The sequence below is a fragment of the Heptranchias perlo genome, chromosome 10 (genome assembly GCF_035084215.1).
Source record: "Heptranchias perlo isolate sHepPer1 chromosome 10, sHepPer1.hap1, whole genome shotgun sequence".
In the NCBI taxonomy this organism is placed as follows: domain Eukaryota; kingdom Metazoa; phylum Chordata; class Chondrichthyes; order Hexanchiformes; family Hexanchidae; genus Heptranchias; species Heptranchias perlo.
In genome coordinates, this window is record NC_090334.1 from 10,987,672 (window position 1) to 11,011,544 (window position 23,873).

General features: G+C 43.9%; 1 protein-coding gene across 1 annotated transcript in view; it reads right to left on the minus strand.

The window, feature by feature from the left end:
• Positions 1–2,122: 2,122 nt before the first annotated feature.
• ivd (isovaleryl-CoA dehydrogenase) overlaps positions 2,123–23,873 on the minus strand; it is a 50,177-nt gene continuing 28,426 nt past the window's right edge. Inside the window, exons 8-12 of the mRNA XM_067991214.1 lie at positions 22,501–22,594; positions 13,476–13,557; positions 12,329–12,433; positions 9,045–9,117; positions 2,123–7,031 (exon numbers count right to left, since the gene is read on the minus strand). Of these exons, the coding sequence (XP_067847315.1) occupies positions 6,898–7,031; positions 9,045–9,117; positions 12,329–12,433; positions 13,476–13,557; positions 22,501–22,594 (488 nt within the window). The 3' untranslated portion in view covers positions 2,123–6,897. The remainder of the gene's footprint in view (positions 7,032–9,044; positions 9,118–12,328; positions 12,434–13,475; positions 13,558–22,500; positions 22,595–23,873) is intronic.

Here is a 23,873-nt window from a genome sequence, read left to right on the forward strand (position 1 = left end):
CACTTCACACTTCTCTGCGTTAAATTTCATCTGCCATGTGTCTGCCCATTTCACCAGTCTGTCTATGTCCTCCTGAAGTCTGTTACTATCCTCCACATTGTTTATAACATTTCTGAGTTTCGTGTCATCTGCAAACTTTGAAATTATGCCCGGTGTACCCAAATCCAGGTCATTAATATCAAAAAGAGCAGTGGTCCCAACATCAAATCCTGGGGACCACCACTGCATACTTCCCTCCAGCCTGAAAAACAACCGTTCACCACTACTCTCTGCTTTCTGTCCCTTAGCCAATTTCGAATCCACGCAGCAACTGCCCCTTTAATCCCATGGGCTTCATGGGATTCTCTGGACCTATTCCAAGGTCACATCATCCACCATGTGGGGAGCCCAAAACTGGGCACAGTACTCTAGATGCGGTCTGACCAGCAACCTGTATATGTCAAAATGGTGTTCATTGATTTATACTGAATGGTTCTATTAATACAACCCATTACTCTGTTAGCATTAGCTACAGTTTCTCTATATTGATCATAAACCTTCACTGATCTGTGCACAATAACACCAAGATCTTTTTCTCTCTCAACCTCTTTCAGTATTGTTCCCTGCAAATAATACGTGTATTGTGTGTTGGCCCTCCCAACATGCATAACACTACATTTATCTAAATTAAATGCCATTTGCCAATGTATGGCCCATTCCCCTAGCACATCTAAATCTTTATGGATTTAATTGCACTCCTCTACTGTCTTAACCCCTGCACAGATTTTAGTGTCATCTGCAAACTCACTGACCATACTCCCCACATCACTGTCCAGGTCATTAATAAAGACGGTGAAGTGTAGCGGGCCTAGGGCCGATCCCTGGGAGACACTAGTAACATGTCTCCAGGCTGAACCACATCACTTTATGACTTTTTATCTGCGGGATTGGAGCCAATTCCTAATCCAGCTTGTCAAATTTCTACCGATAGCACAAGATTCGATCTTGTGAAGTAACCCAGTGTGAGGCACCTTATCAAAGGCTTTCTGAAAGTCCAGGTAGACAATGTCTAACGGATTTCCCTCATCCATTTCCCTAGTGACTTCCTCAAAAAAACTCAATCAAATTTGTACGGCACAACCTATTTTTTCAGAAGCTGTGTCGTGAATTTCTAATGGCTCTTTCCCTTTCCCAATGATCATAAAGGGAATCTCTTGCGATCTCTAACATCGTCCCAATAATTGACGTCAGGCTGATAGGCCTGTAGTTCACTGGCTCTGATTTGTCCCCTTTTTTGAAAATAGGAACTACATGAGCGAGCTTCCAGTCTAAGGGACCTATCCCTGAATATTGAACTATTAAAGGGGCTCAGAGCACCTGTCCCATCTCTTTAATCACCCTTGGATGGATATTATCCGGACCTGGAGCCTTATCAATTTTGCGCATTCCTAATCTATCCAAGATGACATTACTATCTATTTTTAATATTAATAAAGCTATTCAATACAGAACCCCCCCAAAATCAGGAGTTTAGACTGATACAAAATAATCATTTAGCAACTCTGCCATGACCTGAGAATCAGTTTGAATCTGCCCTACAGTATCCTTTAGTGGCCCGATAGTCCTTAATGGTCTTCTGACGTAGCTGAAAAACCTTTTGCTATTACTGCCACAACTGCACACCATCTTCTTTTCCAGAGATCATTTGGCTACTCTTATGGCTGTTTTTGTCTCCCTCAATTGCATGCACTACTTGTTCCTGTTCTCCCGTGCGATAAATTCCTTATGTTTGTGGAATGCCTTGTTTCAATCCGATTTGCCTCTGGGCAATGCTCGTCAACCATTCTATTAACTGGTGCAACCAACCACCACCTAGCCCAAATAGCTCAGAGAATGTAGGCGCACAGGCCTGTATCACAATGGCAGCATCAAGCATACATGGATGAAGAAGGGCTCTGAGCCCATTTGATCCCTTCCATCCAGTACACCAACCCTACCTGCTTCGCAGGACAACTGTTAAATGAGTCCAGTGTCCTTCCTTGGCCATTTGCATGAACACCCCCTTTACAGATGCAGCCGACGACCAAATACCACTGTTAGCTGCTCCTCTCACACATAGTTCATCAACCACAGGACACCAAAGTGTATTCCACATACAGATTGTATTAAAAAGCACTGAACCTGCTGTACAATCACGTTTAAAGCCTAATCACACATATTCAACAGAGTGCTGATTGATTATGGCTTCCTTAGAGGAGATCATCAGGAGCTAATGCAGCTGCAGGTAACAATGCTGTATCCAAATCACCAACTACCTCAATTGCACTAACACAGGTCCATTAACTCTAAATAGTTATTCAGCAGTAATTTAAATGATTAATGTACATTTATATTTTAACTTGTTGATGAGTAAAAGGAGATTTTTGTATTTATTGATGGAGAAAGGCAGAAGAACTAAGTTTTGTTGTGCATTTTACAGCATAGTGTGGTACTTTTGCAAAAATACGGCTTGCCAGACACCGTCTCCATGTGAAGACATCGCCCTTTTAGCATTCATCTGTCTTCTGATATAATTCCATCAGTGGGCTGGAACAGCATACAGCTAATGTCTGCAAGACGGTTCTGTAACCCCATAGCAGCTATGATTCATAATGGTAAATGTAGCATTGTCAAACTGAGAATCCAGAGTGTAAATGAACATTAGACAAAGAGTTAACTACCAGAGATATTTTGCGGTCCATCCTCTAGAATATTTGATCTTTATAATCTGATCAAATTTATGACATGAAGTTTGACCATTCACAGCAGACTAGGGTTGCTAACCCTCCAGGATTATCCTGGAGTCTCTAGAAATTGAAGATTAATCTCCAGGTCTCTGATGCAAGCAATCATTGAGAAAAATCACTGGGGTATTAAAAAGTGTTTTCTTCATTTTCTTTGAACACTTCTGTTTATTAGTTATAAAGATATTGGAGATGGGAAAAAAAGCTGTTGCCTGACAGTCAAGAATCATCCAATTAGGCAATGAAGAGTTTTTTCACTTTCCAATTGGTGTGGGAAGGCGGGGCGCCAAGAAGATGGATGTGTGGAGCGACCAATGGTAGGAGTGTGGGGGCGGGGCTGTAGGAGGTCATGTGATGAAACCTCCAGGAATACGTCCAGAGTTGGCAACCCTACACCAGACCCTTTGTGTGTACACAAGCACGTGCATCACAAGGATTGGATTCCCTAGTACAAGTGGGTCAGTGTGTTCTTGCAGATTCAACAGTGTTTGACAATCGAGGAGGATTTTCTGCAGTTGTAACTCGATTTCAACCAACTGTTACCCAGCACACCAGAAGACCTTTTAGCTCATCCTTCCAGTAAATGGACTCATTGGTACACCGGTCTCTTGTTTTACTTGCTGACTTACCTTGAAGTAATATTCTTAGTTCACCTTATCCATACCATTTAATACTTTACATACCTTAGTGAAGTCCTCCCCCCCCCCCCCCACCCCTTCTCCAGATTGTAGAATTTGAGCTTCTCTATTCTTTCCTCCCAGCTCACCCCCTTTACATTCCTGTCGTCTTGCTCTGCGCCCTCACCCCGTGCACGTACGTGCTTTTTGGCAGGTTATACCCACGTCCCATTGGAAACCTCAGCCAGTATAAAACTGGGGTGATGGGGAGTTTGCTTTGAGTGGGCTCTAACTGCTGAATGACAACGGGAAGGCTGCCAGGCACTCAATGGGAATTCAATATCATTACCACTCGAATGCCAGATGCAACTAATATCAATAAACGCAAGAAGAGGATGGAGCTGTAAAGATCTCTACTGGATTTGGAGACTCGAGTGCATCACTGTTATTTTTTTTCCCTTCCAGACTTTGTCCAGATTTGACCTGCTTTTTCTTGGGAATAGGCAGGTTCGTTTGGGAACAATGAATCCTGGAACATTATGTAAACTGTATTTTAGTGTTATCTAAAATTATCTTGTGCTTCCCCCGTTACTTCCGTCCCACCATTGGCGGCCAGGCCTTCAGATGTCTAGGCCCCAAGCTCTGGAATTCCCTCCCCAAACCTCTCTCTCTCTCTCTCTCTTTTAAGATGCTGCTTAAAACTAACCTCTTTGATCAAGTGTTTGGTTACCAGTCCTAATATCTCCTCCTTTGGCTCGGTGTCAAATTTGTGTCTGATTACGCTCCTGTGAAACACCTTGGGACGTTTTACTATGTTAAAGATGCTATATAAATGCAAGTTATTGTTCACCTTGCAGAAACAAAAAGAAAAACAGACCCTACTTTACTGTTACCATATAGTGCACCTGCAGTCCCAATAACTGTATAATAACAACAGCTGGAGGTACTGGTTGACAATCGGTCACTCCTGCCTGTAGGTCCTACTATCTCACTGGCCGACAATCGGTCACTCCTGCCTGTAGGTCCTACTATCTCACTGGCCGACAATCGGTCACTCCTGCCTGTAGGTCCTACTATCTCACTGGCCGACAATCGGTCACTCCTGCCTGTAGGTCCTACTATCTCACTGGCCGACAATCGGTCACTCCTGCCTGTAGGTCCTACTATCTCACTGGCCGACAATCGGTCACTCCTGCCTGTAGGTCCTACTATCTCACTGGCCGACAATCGGTCACTCCTGCCTGTAGGTCCTACTATCTCACTGGCCGACAATCGGTCACTCCTGCCTGTAGGTCCTACTATCTCACTGGCCGACAATCGGTCACTCCTGCCTGTAGGTCCTACTATCTCACTGGCCGACAATCGGTCACTCCTGCCTGTAGGTCCTACTATCTCACTGGCCGACAATCAGTCACTCCTGCCTGTAGGTCCTACTATCTCACTGGCTGGCTGTGAAGCGCATTGAGTTTTAACAGCAGTGAATTCACTTTGATAATAACCAAAAAAAACCCGTCAAGGGCCTGGTCCTCAGCATCTTTTAATATTCCTAAGGTTAGGGGTCTGGTTGCTAGGTTGCCACTCAGTGGGGAAAAGTGACATAAGCCACTGTGGGGTGTGTGGGGTACTGGCCTGTGTGCTTGAAACACATACAGCAGCTTGCATCCTATTACATCAGGACCGGAACTAGAGTTAGCAATTCTTCCCTCGGTTCACAACCTGGATCAAATTAAAAACACACAGAAAATGCTGGAGATCTGAAATAAAACCCAAGATGCTGGAAATATAGGGCAGGTCAGTCAAAAAAACTAGGCAAACATATTGGATAAAGACCCTTCACTAGGGCAGGGGGTGTTTGTTGTTGTGATTGTGGCGTCTTCCCCTCCCCCACTCGGACGCTAACATTACACAGCCCAGAGAATGGGCTGAACACTTGCTGCTGTAAATAGGACTGTTACCATTTCCTAGTTCAATACCAGACATTTAAAACCCTGCACACGTGCAAGATGGAGCTACTCATGAATGTAGCATTTTTTTTTAAAAATGCAACAATCAAAACTAGACTTTTGTTATCCTGTTCAATTACCGCACAGTCAACCCAGAAAGCACACTGCAGCAACTCGCCAAGGCTTCTTCAGCAGCACCTCCACCACTTAGGACAAGGGCAGCAGATGCATAGGAACAACACCACCTGCACGTTCCCCTCCAAGTCACACACCATCCCGACTTGGAAATACATTCCCGTTCCTTCATTGTCACTGGGTCAAAATCCTGGAACTCCCTTCCTAACAGCACTGTGGGAGAACCTTCACCACACGGACTGTAGCGGTTCAAGAAGGCAGCTCACCACCACCTTCTCAAGGGCAATTAGGGATGAGCAATAAATGTCGGCCTTGCTCCATCTGGGAGGCCCACAACAGCTGATGGGGGAGGGAGGAGAAACAACTTGCCCTCTCGTCTGGAAGAGACTGTGTTCTGCTCACAGCACGTCCTCCAGCTGATTGGAAATGGCGAAAGCAAGAACTTGCTTTGTGTAGAGTCATAGGCACAACTCAAGTCTGCCCGCCCAGTGGCACAGGGTGCTGTCCTGATCGTCTCGAGCAGGAAACTGATTGTGGTGCTGTTCGAATTGGCAGCGTGGTAGTAATGTTCACTAACAGGTTCTTGTGACATCCAATATATCTACATTTTGTAATAAAGTTTATTTTAAAAAACAAACACTGAGTATTGTACTGTAGTGGTTATGTTATTGGACTGGTGAACCAGAGAACGCGGGTTCAAATCCCACCAGGGCAGTTTCAGAATTTGAATTCAGTTTAAAAAAAACAAGAAATAAAAAGCTGCTAATGTCCTTTAGGGAAGGAAACCTGCCGTCCTTACTCGATCTGGCTTATATGGGGCTCCAGTCTCACACCCACGTGGTTGACTCTTTTCCTCTCTCTGAAGGGGCCTAGAAAGCCACTCAGTTGTATCAAACCGCTATCAGCGGTTCAGGAAGAAGGCCCACCACATTCTCAAAGCAACTAGGGATGGGCAATAAATGCCGGCCTTGCCAGTGACGCCCACACCCCGAGAATGAATAAAAAATGGACAAAGCTTATCAAGTGTACGTTTCAGAAACGAATGGCTGTCACAAGTGGTATATCACACTTCAAAATGCAAAAAATATATTAAAAGGGCAGTCATTTCATGTGCATTAACCAGCAGACCAGAGTGATGACGTAGAGCTGATTTCTGTGTTGCATTGAGTGTCCTGTTGCTCTGCTAACTCGAGCACGCTCTCCTTCCTGATATTTTAGCTGAGTATTTCATGTTCAACGAACGTCAACATTCATGATTTTGCCACGATCGTAACCTTGCAGCTGATATTTCTTTGTGGATGAAGAATGTCCTGATAGAATCCAAGGCACTTTAAAATACAGTAAGTACACACCTTGAGTTAATACGAGGTAATGCCACAATGCAGTAGTGCCGTGTAGAAGTAGCAGGCACGTGGCTCAGCCTCGCCTCTGGGGGCTGGGCTATTTGTAAACGGCGTTAAATGCTCTGCCGATGATGAGCCTCCTGACTTCACTGGTTCCAGCCCCTATTTCATACAGCTTAGCATCCCGCAGAAAGCGGCCCATAGGATAGTCGTTGATGTAGCCATTGCCGCCTGCAATCGCAAGCACATTAGAATAAACATGAGCTGATTCATCACAGTACAAGATCCAAGTAGCATAGATCATATCGTGCTCTCATGAATAAATTCTGATAGCACCATGACTTTCTTGGTGAGTCCCCACTTCCCAAGTATTAGACTAGTTAAAAAGCACAAAACAGATCTTAAACTCTGATGGGATGAAGGACCCCATTTTAATATAATTAAAAACTTCTATCAGTAATAGTGACCATGAAGCTGTCAGATTGTCGTAAAAACCCAACTGGCTCACTAATGTCCTTTAGGGAAGAAAACCTGCCGTCCTTACCCAGTCTGGCCTATATGTGACTCCAGACCCACAGCAATGTGGTTGATTCTTAATTGTCCTCTGAAGTAGCCTAGTTGTTGGGGATGGGCAATAAATGCCAGCCTTGCCAGCGATGCCCACATCCTGAGAATGAATACATATCTTTTTTTAAAAACTGTGCTTGCTATTGTGAACAGTTCCTTCATCGTCGCTGGGTCAAAATCCTGGAACCCCCCTTCCTAACAGCACTGTGGAAGAACCTTCACCACACTGACTGCAGCGGTTCGAAGAAGGCGGCTCACCACCACCTTCTCAAGGGCAATTAGGGATGGGCAATAAATGCCGGCCTCGCTAGCGACGCCCACATCCCATGAACGAATAAAAAAAAAGGCGCCTTCTGTATCTTTGTTCTTGGACTCTGGGCATTTAGTTTATCAAGTGTGTTTCACATTTTATATAAATTACATTTTTAAATTGTCATTCATCAATCCATTGTCACAAGTACAAACACCTCAGAGTTAGACGCCATTCAGTCCTAAGTATTGGACTATTTAAATGAGGTTGTCCATTTGAATTCTGTACAATGGGAGGGAATGGAAAGATGTTTGCACCCATGAGAATTCTATGCTGGGATCGGGTTATATTGAGTTGACTGTATACAGTGTACACTGTTTAGCAGCAAAATAAAATTAATGATAAGAATTCCATGCAGGAGAACACTGCTGCTGAGGAATCAAAGTAGGTTTGCTCAATGATCCATAACCAATACTGAAATTAAGGCTCTTCAGATGCATTTGACATTAAGTTTCACTCTGATTCCTGCTTTCCAATTACTGATTGAAAGAAAAGCAAAAAAAAAAACACGCTGTGCCAAACACTTTTGTTCCCCTCTTAACTCCATGCAATTTTCAGGGGCTCTCTTTACATTTCCCTCAGGGTCTGGGACAAAAAAATGAGGAAACACTGGTCATTTGAAAGGTGATCCTTTTAGTCTATAACTTTCCTCTATTGCAAACGTTGCTCTTTCTATTAGAATCAATTCTACTCTGGCAAGTGTTCCCGAGTTTTTGCCCTCTCATTCTTTATCAGCTTCACAGGAACAGGAGTAGGCTGTTCAGCCCCTCGATCCTGTTCCGCCATTCAATTAGATCATGGCCGATGTGTATCTTAACTCCATCTACCCACCTTGGTTCCATTTCCCTTAATACCCTTATCTAACAAAAATGTAACAATCTCAGTTTTGAAATTTTTAAACTGACCCCCAGCATCAACAGCTTTTTTTTTTGGGGGGGGGGGGTTGGGGGGGAGAAAAAGTTCCAGATTTCCACTCACCTTTGTGTGAAGAAGTGCTTTCTGACATCACCCCTGAACGGCCTAGCTGTAATTTTAAGGTTATGCCACCTTGTTCTGGACTCTCCCACCAGAGGAAATAGATTCTCTCTATTGTATCCTTTAATCATCCTAAATATCTTTAAAAATTCCAACTTTCATATTCTTCCTCCTGTGTGCATCACTTGAAAATGTAGAGTCTCTTTGCTCCAACTCCCTCTGACGTGTGGCACCCGACTGCCCTCAGCCTTCCCTTCCTCCTACCATTTACAGGGTTGCTAAAAGCAAAGATGTCACCTAATTATTATTTCCCTTCCCTTCACAACTGTGGTGGTTTCCTCATTGGTCGGTCCTGGCCTTTCGCCTAAATTTACCCAGAAAAGAACACTCACCCAGACACTGAATTCCATCCAGGGCGACTTTGGTAGCTGTCTCTGCAGCGTAAAGAATCACACCTGCACAATCCTGGAAAAGAAGAGTGGTAAATGAGGTCCTAAACCAGGAGATGCTTTGGGCAGGCAGCCAGTTGTAGTTAAGTAACCAGGACTCAAAGTGTGCAATCTTGATCAATATCCCATGCCAGTCAAATCAATTAAAAAAGCTAATGGAATGTTATCTTTATCTCATCAACAGGGCTGGAATACAATGGGGTGGAAGTTTATGTTACAGCTGTACAGAGAGCTCTGGTGAGACCCCACCTGGAGTACTGCGTTCAGTTCTGGGCCCTGCACCTCAGGAAAGATATATTGGCCTTGGAGGGGATGCAGCGCAGATTCACCAGAATGATACTGGGGGGTAAAAGGGTTAAATTATGAGCACAGGTTGCATCGACTTGATTTCGCTTGAATATCGAAGATTAAGGGGTGATCTAATTGAAGTATTGAAAATGATTAAAGGATTTGATAGGGTAGAGAGAGAGAAACTACTTCCTCTGGTGGGTGAGTCCAGAACAAGGGGGCATAACCTTAAAATTAGAGCTAAGCCGTTCAGATGTCAGGAAGGGTGGTGGAAATCTGGAATTCTCTCCCCCAAAAAGCTGATGAGGTTAGGTTAACTGAAAATTTCAAAAATGAGATTGATAGATTTTTGTTGGGTAAGGGTATTAAAGGATATGGAACCAAGGCAGGTAAATGGAGTTAAGGTACAGATCAGCCATGATCTAACTGAATGGCGGAACAGGCTCGAGGGGCTGAATGGCCTACTCCTGTTCCTATATTTTGGAACCGACCTGATGGATCTCAATGTTCCTTTCTAGTCCAATGCATTCCTAATGTAAAGAAAGAAAGACTTGCATTTATAAAGTCCTTTTTACGACCTTGGGATGCCCCAAAGCGCTTTACAGCTAATTAAATACTTTTGAAGTGTAAAAACTGTTGTAATGTAGGCAACGCGGCAGCCAATTTACACACAGCAAGGTCCCACAAACAGCAATGAGATAATGACCTGATAATCTGTTTTAGTGATGTTGGTTGAGGGATAAATATTGAGGTGGACAATATGAGCATGATATAATTACAAGGGTAGGTGTGGCTTAAAACCATGTACTGTCCATCAAACATTGGGGAAGGAGAAACAGGTGAGTTCATAATCTTGTCCACCATTCATAACTGATTGTAAAGGGTAGTTGCAAGTGATGTGTACAAATAATTATATTTTTGCCTTTATTTGGAAAGGATAAAAAAATAAGGAACGAAAGCACAAGCAAGTGAGACAGACATACAGCCATATATATGGAATGAGAAACAATGGAAGCAGAAAAAAAAAATCTATACAAAAGGATGAGGGGGGAAATGGCACTATTAATCCAGATAGAAAATGTGGGACAGAAATGCTGCTTCATGAACTCCCTTTCAGTCTATTGATTTTTCTCCTTTCCTTTAAGTAATTAATAAAAGGTTTTTAAAATGAAGAAGGGTTGTGATGGAGTGAATAGGGAAAAACTATTTCCTCTGGTTAGGGAAACAGTGATGAGCGGTCATCAATTTAAAATTGTTACTAAGAGTACTTAAAAGAAATTTCTCCTAACTTGTCTCTCCTCAGAGGGTTGTTGGAGCATGGAATAGGATGGAGACCAATGCATCTTTTAAGGGAAAATTGGATCAATATTTGAAGCTGAGGAAGGAACAAGGCAATGGGGAGAGAACAGGGCAGTGGCATTGGTTTTGGATTGCTCTAGCAAACAGCCAGCACAGACACGATGGGCTGAATGGCCTCCCGTGCTGTAAATTTATATGATTCTCAAGTGACACACCATTGCCTGATTCAGAGCATAAGTAAGCCACCTACTGCCAGGGTTCGGTCTAAACAGCCCTTGAACAGGCTTCAAAATGGCGTGTGGCTTTTTAAATGATATGCAAGTGTCCTGTTAGGAAGCCTTCCTCCAAGTTTCTCCACATACCTTTGAGGAATCCTTTAGTCTCTGTTCTTCTGTTTTAGCTAAGAGAAAAGATTGGATAGGCTGGGGTTGTTTTCATTGGAACAGAGGAGGCTGAGGGGAGATTTAATAGAGGTATATAAAATTATGAGGGGCCTGGATAGAGTGGATAGGGAGGACCAATTTCCCTTAGCAGAGAGGTCAGGGACCAGGGGGCATTGATTTAAAGTAATTAGTTGAAGGATTAGAGAGGAGCTGAGGAAAATTTTTTTCACCCAGAGGGTGGTGGGGGTCTGGAACTCACTGCCTGAGGGTGATAGCGGCAGAAACCCTCGTCGCATTTAAAAAGTACCTGGATGTGCACTGAAGTGCCATAACCTACAGGGCTACAGACCAAGTGCTGGAAAGTGGGATTAAGCTGGATAGCTCTTTTTCGGCCGGCACAGACACAATGGCCCCAATGGCCTCCTTCTGTGCCGTAACTTTCTGATTCTATGATTCTTCTTAGGGTGCTCCAAAAGGCACCTCAACCACAGAGAGGCACCTCAAATGCAACAGTGCAATATTTCCATTTACCACACCATCCTCGCCCTCAGTGAGGCTGCCATGATGGGTTTAAATTATGGGCAGCGGGTTTTTTTTTGCTGTAGATTTATTCCCCTCCCCCCATGGGGAATTAGATTGTGACTGCACAAACTTAAGAACCTTAGAGGCAAACAGGAGACATTCACTGAAGGAGTTTTCTAACCCAGGGAACTGCCAGGCTCTCGCTGAACATTGAGAAAATAAAGATGCCGGTGTGAATTTTGTGTCATTAAGGCAAGGTGTCAGTATATTTTGGACACTACATCAGCATCAACTACCCCCAGATCTGATACAGCATAGTTAGATGCAGTAAACCTCCCTCTACACTGCCCCAACAATGTACCTCAGCTTTAACTGCAGAAGGTTACCGCCATTGCAGTAGTGTGATATTTTCCCTGTTTCCCACACCAGCCATCCTGCAGGTGAGATTGCCACTTTAATGCCAATTGGTGCTGAATTAAGGATGATTTTGTACCACAACTACTAGGAATTGGACTGAGACTGCTCAAACTCATTTCAAGTAGGACTCCTGCAACCAGCAGACGGAGGAGACTTTCAACCCATCAGTCTGGGTTGAATTAGAGCTCGAATCCCACTGTAGCACTCAAGAATTTATGCAAACCGTTTAGAGTGATTTATCTACCAAGAGTTTGTTGACAATGAGGCTGCTTATAGGGCAGTCCATAAGCACAGCTCCACAGCTCCCTCTTCCCTCACCTTTGAGCTCATGTGGCCCTCGTCACAGGCTCTTGCCACGTTGTATACGTACTGTCTGCACGCACTCAGACGGGTATACATGTCAGCCATTTTGCCTTGTAAAAGCTGCAGTAGAGTGGGAGAGACACAGATTAACAATACAACTCCTGTTAGCCCATCTCAGTACAACTTATATTTGTAATGGGTAAAATGAGGACGTAAGTGGGAAAAACATGAACATCGTTGTAATCACATAACTACTACGTATTGGAGAGAAGGGAAGAGTAGAGAGAGAGAAAGAAAAAGGAGGGGCTTTTGCTACACCACCATGGCAATACCTGGAAAAAGGCTTTCCACTCCAGCCAAGAACAGGCTAATGTGCATCAGAGTGTCAGATCCAAACCTAGGCCCTCCAAATGGGAAGCAGCACTCAACTGCTAGGTCTAGCGTGGCTAGAATGGGTCCTGAGGCTCTACTGGTTAGGATAATTATATCCTCTGAAATGGGAGCCCATTTAACCATCTCTAGGGTTATCAACCCTGCTCCAAGTGTGATAACAACAACAACAACTTGGATTTATATAGCGGCTTTACTGTAGTAACACATCCCAAGATGCTTCACAGGAGCACTATCAGACAAAATATTACAACAAGCCACATAAAGAGATATTAGGACAGGTAGTAACCAAAAGCTTGATCAAAGAGGCAGGTGTTAAGGAGGAGCGAGGCAGAGAGGTTCAGATAGCCCAAATCTCCATTGCTACATGCCCCTTCCGATTGGGCACACAATCCTCCATCCCTGGGGCTACCACTCCTCCCTGAATGGGAACCCAATCCTGTCACTAGGGCCATCATTCCCCTCGAATAGTAGCCCATTGCTCTATCACTTGGAGTATATACTTTCTGAATGGGATTTGAATGCTTCAACATCAAATCCCCTGAATGGGAGTTATTTACTCCACCACTAGAACTAATGGGCCTCACAAAAGCAGTTGATTGCTCAAAGTGCTCTGACCACATACCAACAGAAGCCCAAAAGGATGTTGCTTGCCTCCTATTTGATCAGGAATGAGGTGTGCCCCAAAGAGAGTTAATAAGAGAAGGAAAAAGGATTTTTTTTAAAAAAATGAATACCTCATATTATATTCAGAGTCCTTGTGGCACCTTACCTGAAACTCTCCAATCTTCTGACCAAAAGCCTCTCGGATATGCAAGTAAGGGATAGCATTGTCCAGGACTGCCTGCATGATACTGCGAGTGAACAAGAAGAAACTTCAACCAATGCATAAGATGAAGATAATGAATGAAACTGACGAGCTGAGCCCAGATGTCTCCATACAACCTCATTCTTTCCCAGACCTCAATACCGTGGAACTCCTACCTCTCTGTCTTCCCTTGCTTCCACAATCTACTGCCATTTAAAATCCAAACTTGACATCACCTACTACTTCTTGATTTACTTTGTTCACTATTCTTCTCAACCTCAAGGTGTTCTACAACTGTGGGCCTTTCACCTAAGTTCTTCAATAAAAAGAGGTAGGAATGCTCAAAACAATTAACTTTTCAAGAGTTGCTGTTTCACGTGCAGCATTTCAAGCCAAAGAATCTTGTATCGGAACCTTATCTTTTATGTGGCTCAGTGGGTAGCGCTCTCGCTTCTGAGTCAGAATGCTGTGGGTTCAAGTCCCACTCCAGGGACTTAATCACATAATCCAGACTGACACTTTAGTGCAGTACTGAGGGAGTGCTGCAGTGTTGGAGGTGCCGTCTTTCAGATGAGACGTTAAATCGAGGCCCCGTCTGCCCTCTCAGGTGGATGCAAACGATCCCATGGCACTATTCGAAGAAGAGCAGGGGAGTTCTCCTGATGTCCTGGCTAACATTTATCCCTCAACCAACATCACTAAAATAGATTATCTGGCCATTATCTGTTTGTCGGACCTTGCTGCCATGTTTCCCTACATTGCAACAGCGATGGCACTTCAAAAGTACTCAACTGGCTGTAAATCCTGAGATTGTGAAATGTGCTATATAAATGCAAGTTCTTTCTTTTCTTTCCAGCTATCAATGAAGAAGGGATATACAGTGTGTGGGACAATGACCACAAAGCAATGAAAATGTGTTGGAACAATGTTGGCAGGTTGGGAATGGCATCAAGCTATGTGATAAAACACAATCAATTTCATTGCAATTGCTGTTCATAGTTTGTGTGGAGTGTGGTTTAAGTAAGCTAGGTGAGTACTTCAGCACGATCTCCAAGCCCACCAGTTTCAACACAATCGTATCTCTGGTTGTTTCAAAATTCAGACTGCCTGCTGTTACTAAGTTTATAGCACTTGGGCTCAGGAGTAAAAGAAACAAAACACAGGAAAAGCTTGAAATACTACAATCAATCCAGTCTACACACAGCACAGAGGAGGAGACTTTCAACCCATCAATTTTTCTTTCCCCTTGAAGACAAGTTTCAAGGCGTAAACACTCAGTTGGCCATTATTTATCTATAAGCCTAGGTGGTGGGTGTAGACAGGCTTTTCAGCCATGGGAAGCATCATAGCAGAGTTTGATCCTGTCTTCGGCTGTCATACATTCTCTTGCTCTCTCTCACCCTCACTGGACATGATCAGGAGTGGGAATCTTGGCCGACTGTTCCCCTTCCCCTCCAGCCCAGAGGTGCCAAGCCCAACCATAGTGTCCCCAACTGCTGCCCAACTAAGACCAGCTAATCCATCACAAACTGGGACCTTCTTGTCTGCACAGGCTCAGTTACATTCTGTCTTTACAAACAAAGCTACTGGGTGAGCTCCAAACCGTTTTCCCATAAATTCTTCATTGTAGACAAAGTGTTGCCTTGTGGCACTGCGTGTCCTACTCTTCATCATAGTGCATTCACGTCGAACCTCACAGGATGAAATGAGACTCCTGGGCTTTTGGTCATTTAACACAGTCATGTAACTCAGCAAACAACGGCTTTGCTTATCCCCAGTTAGGAGTCTCTGGCTTCTGGGGAGGCAGCCACCTCCCAGACCTTTGCTAATACTTAGCTAGTGTCAGTCGTGGCTCAGTGAGTAGCACTCTCGCCTCTGAGTCAGAAGGTTATGGGTTCAAGTCCCACTCCAGAGACTTGAGCCCAAAATCTAGGCAGAGACTCCCAGTGCAGTATTGAGGAAGTGCTGCACTGTCGGATGAGATGTGAAAACAAGGCGCCATCTGCCCTCTCAGGTGGGTGTAAAAGATCCCATGGCACTATTTCAAAGAAGAGCAGGGGAGTTCTCCCCTGGCCAACATTTATCCCTCAACCAACTAACTCATTGCTGTTTTTTGGAACATGCTGTGCGTAAATTGACTGCTGCAATTACAACAGTGACGACACTTCAAAAGAACTTCATGGGCGTTCCAAATATAAATGCATCTTTCTTTTTACTGCTCAGAAATAGGCTCAAGGACTGTGGCCTCAGGGGAGGAGGGCTACAGTGCTCTCTCGACATTCCCCTTCTTTCCAGTGCTCTGCAACAGTAAACTAATAACCGTCAATAACTCAAGAGAGTGGACAATTTCAGGTGCAAGCCCAGGTTCCATGTACTGCTCGTTCAGTGCACTGTAGCGTTGATCAGAAACAAGAGAATAGATTCCCCAATGGCTCTGAAGAGGGTGAAATATACCACTCAGTCATAAAGACCTGAAGGGCCCGGGTTTGATCCCGGTCTGTGCTGAGCCAGTTGGTCTCAGCTGTCGCAGCAATTGGAATGCTTTAAGGGGCCTCAGCGCCTGAGAGTTGGGGGGTGGAAATTCCTGATTAGTAAAAGAAAAAAGATTTGCCTTTATATAGAGCTTTTCATGACCTCAGGATGTCCCAAAGCCCTTTACAGCCAATGAAGTACTTTGAAGTGTTGTCACTGTTGTAATGTAGGAAATGTGGCAGCCAATGTCTGCACAGCAAGATTCCAGAAATGAGATAATGACCAGATAATCTGTTGTTTTTTTTTAAAAAAGTGATGTTGGTTGAGGAATAAATAATGGCCAGGGTACCGACCGGGGAGAACTCTCCTGCCCTTCGAAATAGTGCCATGGGATCTTTTACATCCACCCAAGAGGGCAGAGTAGCCTCGGTTTAACGACTCATCCGATAGACAGCACCTCCAACAGTACAGCACTCCCTCAGTTCTGCACTGGAGTGTCATCTTAGATTGTGTGCTCAAATCCCTGGAGTGGGACTTGAACCCTCAACCTTCTGACTCAGAGGCAAGAGTGCTACCCACTGAGCCACAGCTAACACCACGATAGGATAGTGGCAAACTGCTGGTACTGAACACCAGCATGACTCACTGCCTTTTGGCAGAGGAAGAAAGACAAATAAAAGCAAATTCTCCTCCCCTCCTCAATCACCTGCTGGAGAAAGCTCAGAAAGAGGCACTACGTCCTGTGGGATCAGCACATCGCACATTTCCCCAACAGCCTGACTGAGATTGGGAACTCGCTCTGGATTAGCAGTCAAAGGCCCGGCCATCCATTCTACCATCTGATGGTGCAGCACCTATTTCAGTAATTTCACCTATGATGTCCACAACCTTCTGACTCAGAGGCAGGAGTGCAACCACTGAGCCACAGCTGACACTGCATGCATATACAGGAATAGGTTCAGCTGACATGCCTTCTATCGTCGAATGGCCTGGTGGCACTCGCTGCTAGGCTTGCATTTCTTCGTTACACACGCGAAGAATGGCTAGTTGAGTCAAGGACCAGAGGGCTGCTGGCAGCAATGGATCTTTATTGCAGCTAGAATCAGCAACTTCAAGGAGATGAGCAGGGGAGACAGGGGCAGAAAAGCAAAGGAGATTCCAGCCAGCTGCCGTGGGAAACGCAGGCTATTCGGCTGCTTGTTTTTCACCCTGCAGGGGTCAAAGTTTCCTACAATCAAGAGAGTCTGGGTCAAAGTTAAACTTGTATAGAACCGTGGTTACACCACACTCTGAGTACTGTGAACAGTTTATGGTCTCCATATTACAAAAAGGATATAGAGGCATTGGAGAAGATGCAAAAAAGATTTATGATACCAGAACTGAGAGGTTATACCTATATCTGTATCAGGAAAGATTTATGTAAGGAATCTTACAACACCAGGTTATAGTCCAACAAATTTATTTTAAAATCACAAGCTTTCGGAGATTATCCCCTTCGTCAGATGAATGAGTGAAAAGGTTCTCAAATCTTATACTATGCTGGGACAGCATCACACCAATCAAAAGGTGTCGTTGTTATTCAAACAGGCCAGTCACGGAGAACAGCACGTCCCAGTACACTGGATATACATTGTGTCAATTACACAGACAGGCAGAAAGAAACCCAAAATGGCAGAGAGAGAGAGAGAGAGAGAGAATATTAAAAAACATAATTTTTTTCCCCCTTTTTTTAGAAAAGATTTAGGATGAGACTCTTTTTTCTAGAAGAGTGAAGACTGAGGGAGGACCTGATAGAGGTCTTTAAGATTATGAAATGGTTTGATAGGGTAGACGTAGAGAAAATGTTTCAACTCGTGGGGGAGACCAGACCTAGGGGCCATAAATATAAGATAGTCACTAATAAATCCAGTAGGGAATTCAGGAGAAAGTTCTTTACCCAGAGAGTGGTTGGAATGTGGAAATTGTTACCACAAGGAGTAGTTGAGGCGAATAGCATAGATACATTTAAGGGGAAGCTAGATAAACAGATGAGGGAGGAAGGAATAGAAGGCTATGTTGATGGTGTTAAATGAAGACAAGTGGGAGGAGGCTCATGTGGAGCATAAAACACCGGCATGGAGCTGTTGGGCTGAATGGCCAATTTCTTGGCTGTACAATCTATGTAATTCTATGTAATCAGTGGAGTCTGGGTCAGTGTTTCCTATAATCAGTGGAGTCTGGGTCAAAGTTTCCTTTAATCCATGGAGTCTGGGTCAAAGTTTCCTTTAATCCATGGAGTCTGGGTCAAAGTTTCCTTTAATCCATGGAGTCTGGGTCAAAGTTTCCTTTAATCCATGGAGTCTGGGTCAAAGTATATAAAAGGACAGTAAAACCCACCACAACCATGTTTGTAGAGTCCCACGGGGTCTCTGAGCAGAAACCAACAGTTCTATGGGGTTAAAACCCCTTGAAAAGTGTTACATTTGAAGGAAAAGTTTAACCATGCTCCTTTTAAAACATTACGTTTGAAAACTGCAAACACAGCAACTCCCAGAATTTGAAAAGCTTTTACAACAACTGCAGCAATGTGCTTTCTGAGGTTTCAGAAATTTCTAACAAGGCAACTTGTCCAACAACTTGTGAAAATAACTGATAAGAAAAGGGAACATACAAAACGAAACTGACAGGCAGGAAAAGGCCAGCTGGTCCATCAAGTCTGCCCCACACCATGCTGGCCAGACCATCGGGGTTAAACACTTCTTCCCTACCCCACCGTCACACCTACCCCTGCAGCCGTGTAATCTCCTGGGAAAGGTAAAAACAGAAAAACCATGGCCAATAAGGGAAAGAATACTCTGTAAAATTCCTCGGGTGATTGAAACCAGTCTGGATCACATGGACCGAGTGTTATCTATAAAGACACTTTACCTTCTACATGATGCGATCTCTGCCCTAGATCCCACTTGAAAGCAGGCAGAGAGTCAGTACCCACCACACCGGCCAGCAACGTATTCCAGAGGCTCACTACTCTCTGGGAAAAGAAGAACCGCCCAACACCCAGTCTATTCCTACTCTTCCATAGTTTAAACTCGTGTCCCGTGGTCCTCCCTAACCTGTTAAACTGGAATAATCTATCAATAGGGACGCTATCTAGCTCTTTAATTATTTTATAGACCTCTATCAGGTCACCTCTAAGTCTACGCTGCTCTAAAGTAAATAGTCCAAGGTCCTTGAGCCTGAGTAGCTGGAGGTTCTTTATGCTAGGAATCATTCTTGTAGCTCTCCTCTCCTCTTGTAGCTTTTCCGAAAAGGGGAACAAAACTGGGCACAGTACTCCAGATGCGGTCTGACCAGCGACCTGTACAGTGTCAAAATGGTGTCCTTTGATTTATAATGAAGGGGTGTTTTAATAAAAACCAAATACCTTGTTAGCTTTAACTATACATTCTCTATATTAGTCATGAACCTTTAGTGATCTGTGTACAATAACACCAAGATATTTTTGTGCTCAACCTCTTTCAGTATTGTTCCCTACAAATAATACGTGTATTGTGTGTTGGCCCTCCCAACATGCATAACACTACATTTATCTAAATTAAATGCCATTTGCCAATGTGTAGCCCACTCCCCTAGCACATCTAAATCTTTATGGATTTGATTGCACTCCTCTACTATCTTAACCCCTGCACAGATTTTGGTGTCATCTGCAAACTCACTGACCATACTCCCCACATCACTGTCCAGGTCATTAATAAAGACGGTGAAGAGTCGCGGGCCCAGGGCCGATCCCTGGGAGACACTAGTAACATGTCTCCAGGCTGAACCACATCCGTTAACCATAACTTTTTATCTGCGGGATTGGAGCCAATTCCTAATCCAGCTTGTCAAATTTCTACTGTTACCACAAGATTCGGTCTTGTGAAGTAATCCAGTGTGAGGCACCTTATCAAAGGCTTTCTGAAAGTCCAGGTAGACAATGTCTAATGGATTTCCCTCATCCATTTCCCTAGTGACTTCCTCAAAAAACTCAATCAAATTTGTACGGCACGACCTATTTTTTCAGAAGCTGTGTTGTGAATTTCTAATGGCTCTTTCCCTTTCCCAATGATCATAAAGGGAATCTCCTGCGATCTCTAACATCGTCCCAATAATTGACGTCAGTCTGATAGGCCTGTATTTCACTGGCTCTGATTTGTCCCCTTTTTTGAAAATAGGAACTACATGAGCGAGCTTCCAGTCTAAGGGACCTATCCCTGAATATTGAACTATTGAAGATACGGGCAAGGGGCTCACAGAGCACCTGTCCCATCTCTTTAATCACCTTTAGATGGATATTATCCGGACCTGGAGCCTTATCAATTTTGAGCTTCCCCAATCTATCCAAGATGACATTACTATCTATTTTAATATTAATAATGCTATTCAATACTAAGTACCCCTCATCTGGAACATAAGCATCGTCTACAGGAGTTTACACTGATGCAAAATAGTCATTTAGCAACTCTGCTATAGCCCGAGAATGAGTTTGAATCTGTCCTACGATACCCTTTAGTGGCCCTATACGGTTCTTTATGGTCTTCTGACTACGGACTTGGCTAAAAAAGCTTTTGCTATTACTGCCACAATTATACACCATCTTCTTTTCCATAGATCTCTTGGCTAATCTTATGGCTGATTTTGTCTTCTTTAATTGCATGTAATACTTTTCCCTGTTCTCCTGTGAGTTAATTGCCTTAAGAGTGTAGAATGCCTTCTGTATGGTTCACATTTGCCTCTGCACATTCCTCGTCAACCATAATGGTTTTGTTTTAGCATGTGCCCTTCTTTAAACCATTGGGACATATCTGACTTTATTCTGTTTGAGAATGGTTTTAAATAGAACCCATTTGTCCTCAGTACCTGACTGCCTATCTAGTAGGTTTGCGCAGTCAACTTTTGCCAGTTCTTCAGCCATTTTTTGTAAAGTTAGCCTTCTCAAAATCTGGGACCAGCATTAGATCGGCTGCAGCCTTGGATTGGCCAATAAGATTAAACCTAACAATATTATGATCAGAGCTGGCCAGATGTTCCCCCACATGGAGGTTTGATACCGCACCAGGGTCACTGCTAAAAGCCAGATCGAGAATTTATTTATCCCTAGTTGTCTCACCAACATCCTGTGTAAGGAAACAATCTTTTTGGTGTCTACAAAAGTCTCAGCCACTCTCCCCACTACACGAGATGGTTCACCATCGGACCATTTAATACAAGGAAAATTGAAGTCTCCCATAATGCAAATTGGACTCAGGCTAGAAGCCGTAGCAATTTGTGAACAAAGTTCCTTATCAGCTGGGGATGCTTCTCCCGGAGGCCTATAACAGGTCCCAATCATAAACATGGGGCCATTGGCTTGGACTAAATAAATCCAAACAATTTTTTTTCCAGCTACTGCCGATGTGCTAATATCTCTTGCCACAGGAGGCAGATTATTTCTGACAAATAAGACTGCACCGCCCCCACTTCTGACAGTCTATTTTTCTGAAAACAGTTATATCCTGCGATATAGCATTCAACACCAACATTTAAATCTAGCCATGTCTCAGTAACACCTATAACATCTGATTGTAATTCCAGCAGTTTATTTCTAAGACTTCTTGCATTAGCATAGAAGCATTTCAATGGCCCGTCAGTTAGCTGACTCTGGGTACTATTCCTTTTCTGTGCCTTACCTTTAGGAAATCTGGGTGGGCTATTAGTGCTACCTACCCCATCTTTGAAGCAGATGGGATCGAGACACCACAGCTATAAAACAAGTCTGTGTATAGAGAAGATGAGAACCACACATTCCGATCTCTGCATGAGATAGTTTGTGTACAGATAAGAAGGAACTTGCGCATTCCAAATGGTCAGAGATAAATTACACCTGGCTTTAATTGATTTCAACTAACTCAACACTGAGGTATTGTAATGAACTAAGCCTAGCAACAAGGGAAATAACTGGATAAGAAAATGACACTTTCCACAGTCCTACGTCCCAATGGTCAAAAACAACATAAAAAGGAAACATCGAGACGAGAACAGTCAAAGAGCTTGAAAGAAAGCTTTGCCTGGAGGGAGGACATCAGGAAGAAAAAAAGACCTCAAGCGTCAAAAAAAGCTGATCATTTTAACTGCCTTAATGTAAAACCCTTGGTTTCTAAAGGTTGTATGTCTTTTGTGATTTGCCTGATGTTTGCATGAATTGTTAAATTATTAAATAATCACGTTGCGAACCATTAAGTACGTAACAGGTAGAGTAAGGTCACACGGATTGTTTGATTTTGCTTAATGCTTGCGTGAATTATATTAAATAATTATTTCTGAATAACAAAACTACCGTGAGTGTGACTTTCTTTAACTGACTATTGTCCAGGTTCAAGAATCATTGGAAAATCAGGTTTTTCCCTACAGTATGAAGTTCAGAACTGAGTGAGAACACTACTTACATGTATTTAAATAGTGCCTTGTTAAGAGGACAAGTTACCTAATCAAAGGGAAGGGAGAGTAGGTACTTCCTTACCCTAGAGGACCAGCAGACAACACCAGTCGCTCCAAGTCCAGACCGCTCATCAGCACATAGACTCCTTTGTTCACTTCTCCCAGGATATTATTAGCTGAAACCATTAAATCATGTAGATATGAACATCACATATTTAAAAAGTGAACGCTTGGGTCAGTGCTGCAGCTGAATACACTGGCAATAGGTACTCACCAATATAGCAATGGACCACCCTTCACCTTCCCCTGCAAAGAAAGTGTTCAGCCTTTACAATATTTCCTTTCCTAGGAATCCTCGATGCAGCCGTGTAACTAGTCACTGTCAGAGCCGTGTATCTAGTCACCTTTTTCGAAGTAGGTGTGCTGGATGTCATAGGTCACAGAACTGCGGTCAAGCTGATTTGTCCTGGTTCTTACCAAAATCCCAGGAAGGTGGCTTGAGACAAGCACTTACCTGTAAATTGGGCTGTCAGCTGATGTCCGTTCCAAATGGAGTCAGGGATGAAGCTGCGTTTTAATAACACTCTGCGCAAGCTCAAAATGTGGAAGCCTTTCCACCATCTACAAGGCACAAGTCAGGAGTGTGATGGAAAACTCTCCACTTACCTGGATGAGTGCAGCTCCAACAACACTCAAGAAGCTCGACACCATCCAGGACAAAGCAGCCCGCTTGATTGGCACCCCATCCACCATTTTAAATATTTACTCCCTCCATCACCGGCGCACCGTGGCTGCAGTGTGTACCATCTACAAGATGTACGACAGCACCTCCAAAACCCCCGACCTCTACCACCTAGAAGGACAAGGGCAGCAGGCACATGGGAACAACACCACCTGCACGTTCCCCTCCAAGTCACACACCATCCTGTCTTGGAAATATATCGCTGTTCCTTCATCGTCGCTGGGTCAAAATCCTGGAATTCCCTTCCTAACAGCACTGTGGGAGAACTTTCACCACACGGACTGCAGCGGTTCAAGGCGGCGGCTCACCACCACCTTCTCAAGGGCAACTAGGGTTGGGCAATAAATGCCGGCCTCGCCAGCGACGCCCACATCCCATGAATGAGTAATAAAGAAAAAATGGATCCACTTGCGCATGTCTGCCTCGTTTATTCTAATTCAATTGAAAACTACATTTTTGATCAACCCTATCTGCCATGGATCGGGGGGAGGGGGGGTGCAGGCGGAGGCTGCCCTTCTCTTTAGGGTTCATTTGACTGTTACATGGTCACATTATCACAGACCTTTACCTTTATGTAAAGCAGGAGGGACACGTAAGAAGCAGATTCATACAATGCCCCCAAGAGGCCCATCTGTCTATGTCATACAATCGTAGAATCATACAGCACAGGAGGCCATTCAGCCCATCGTGCCTGTGTTGGTTCTTTGTAGGAG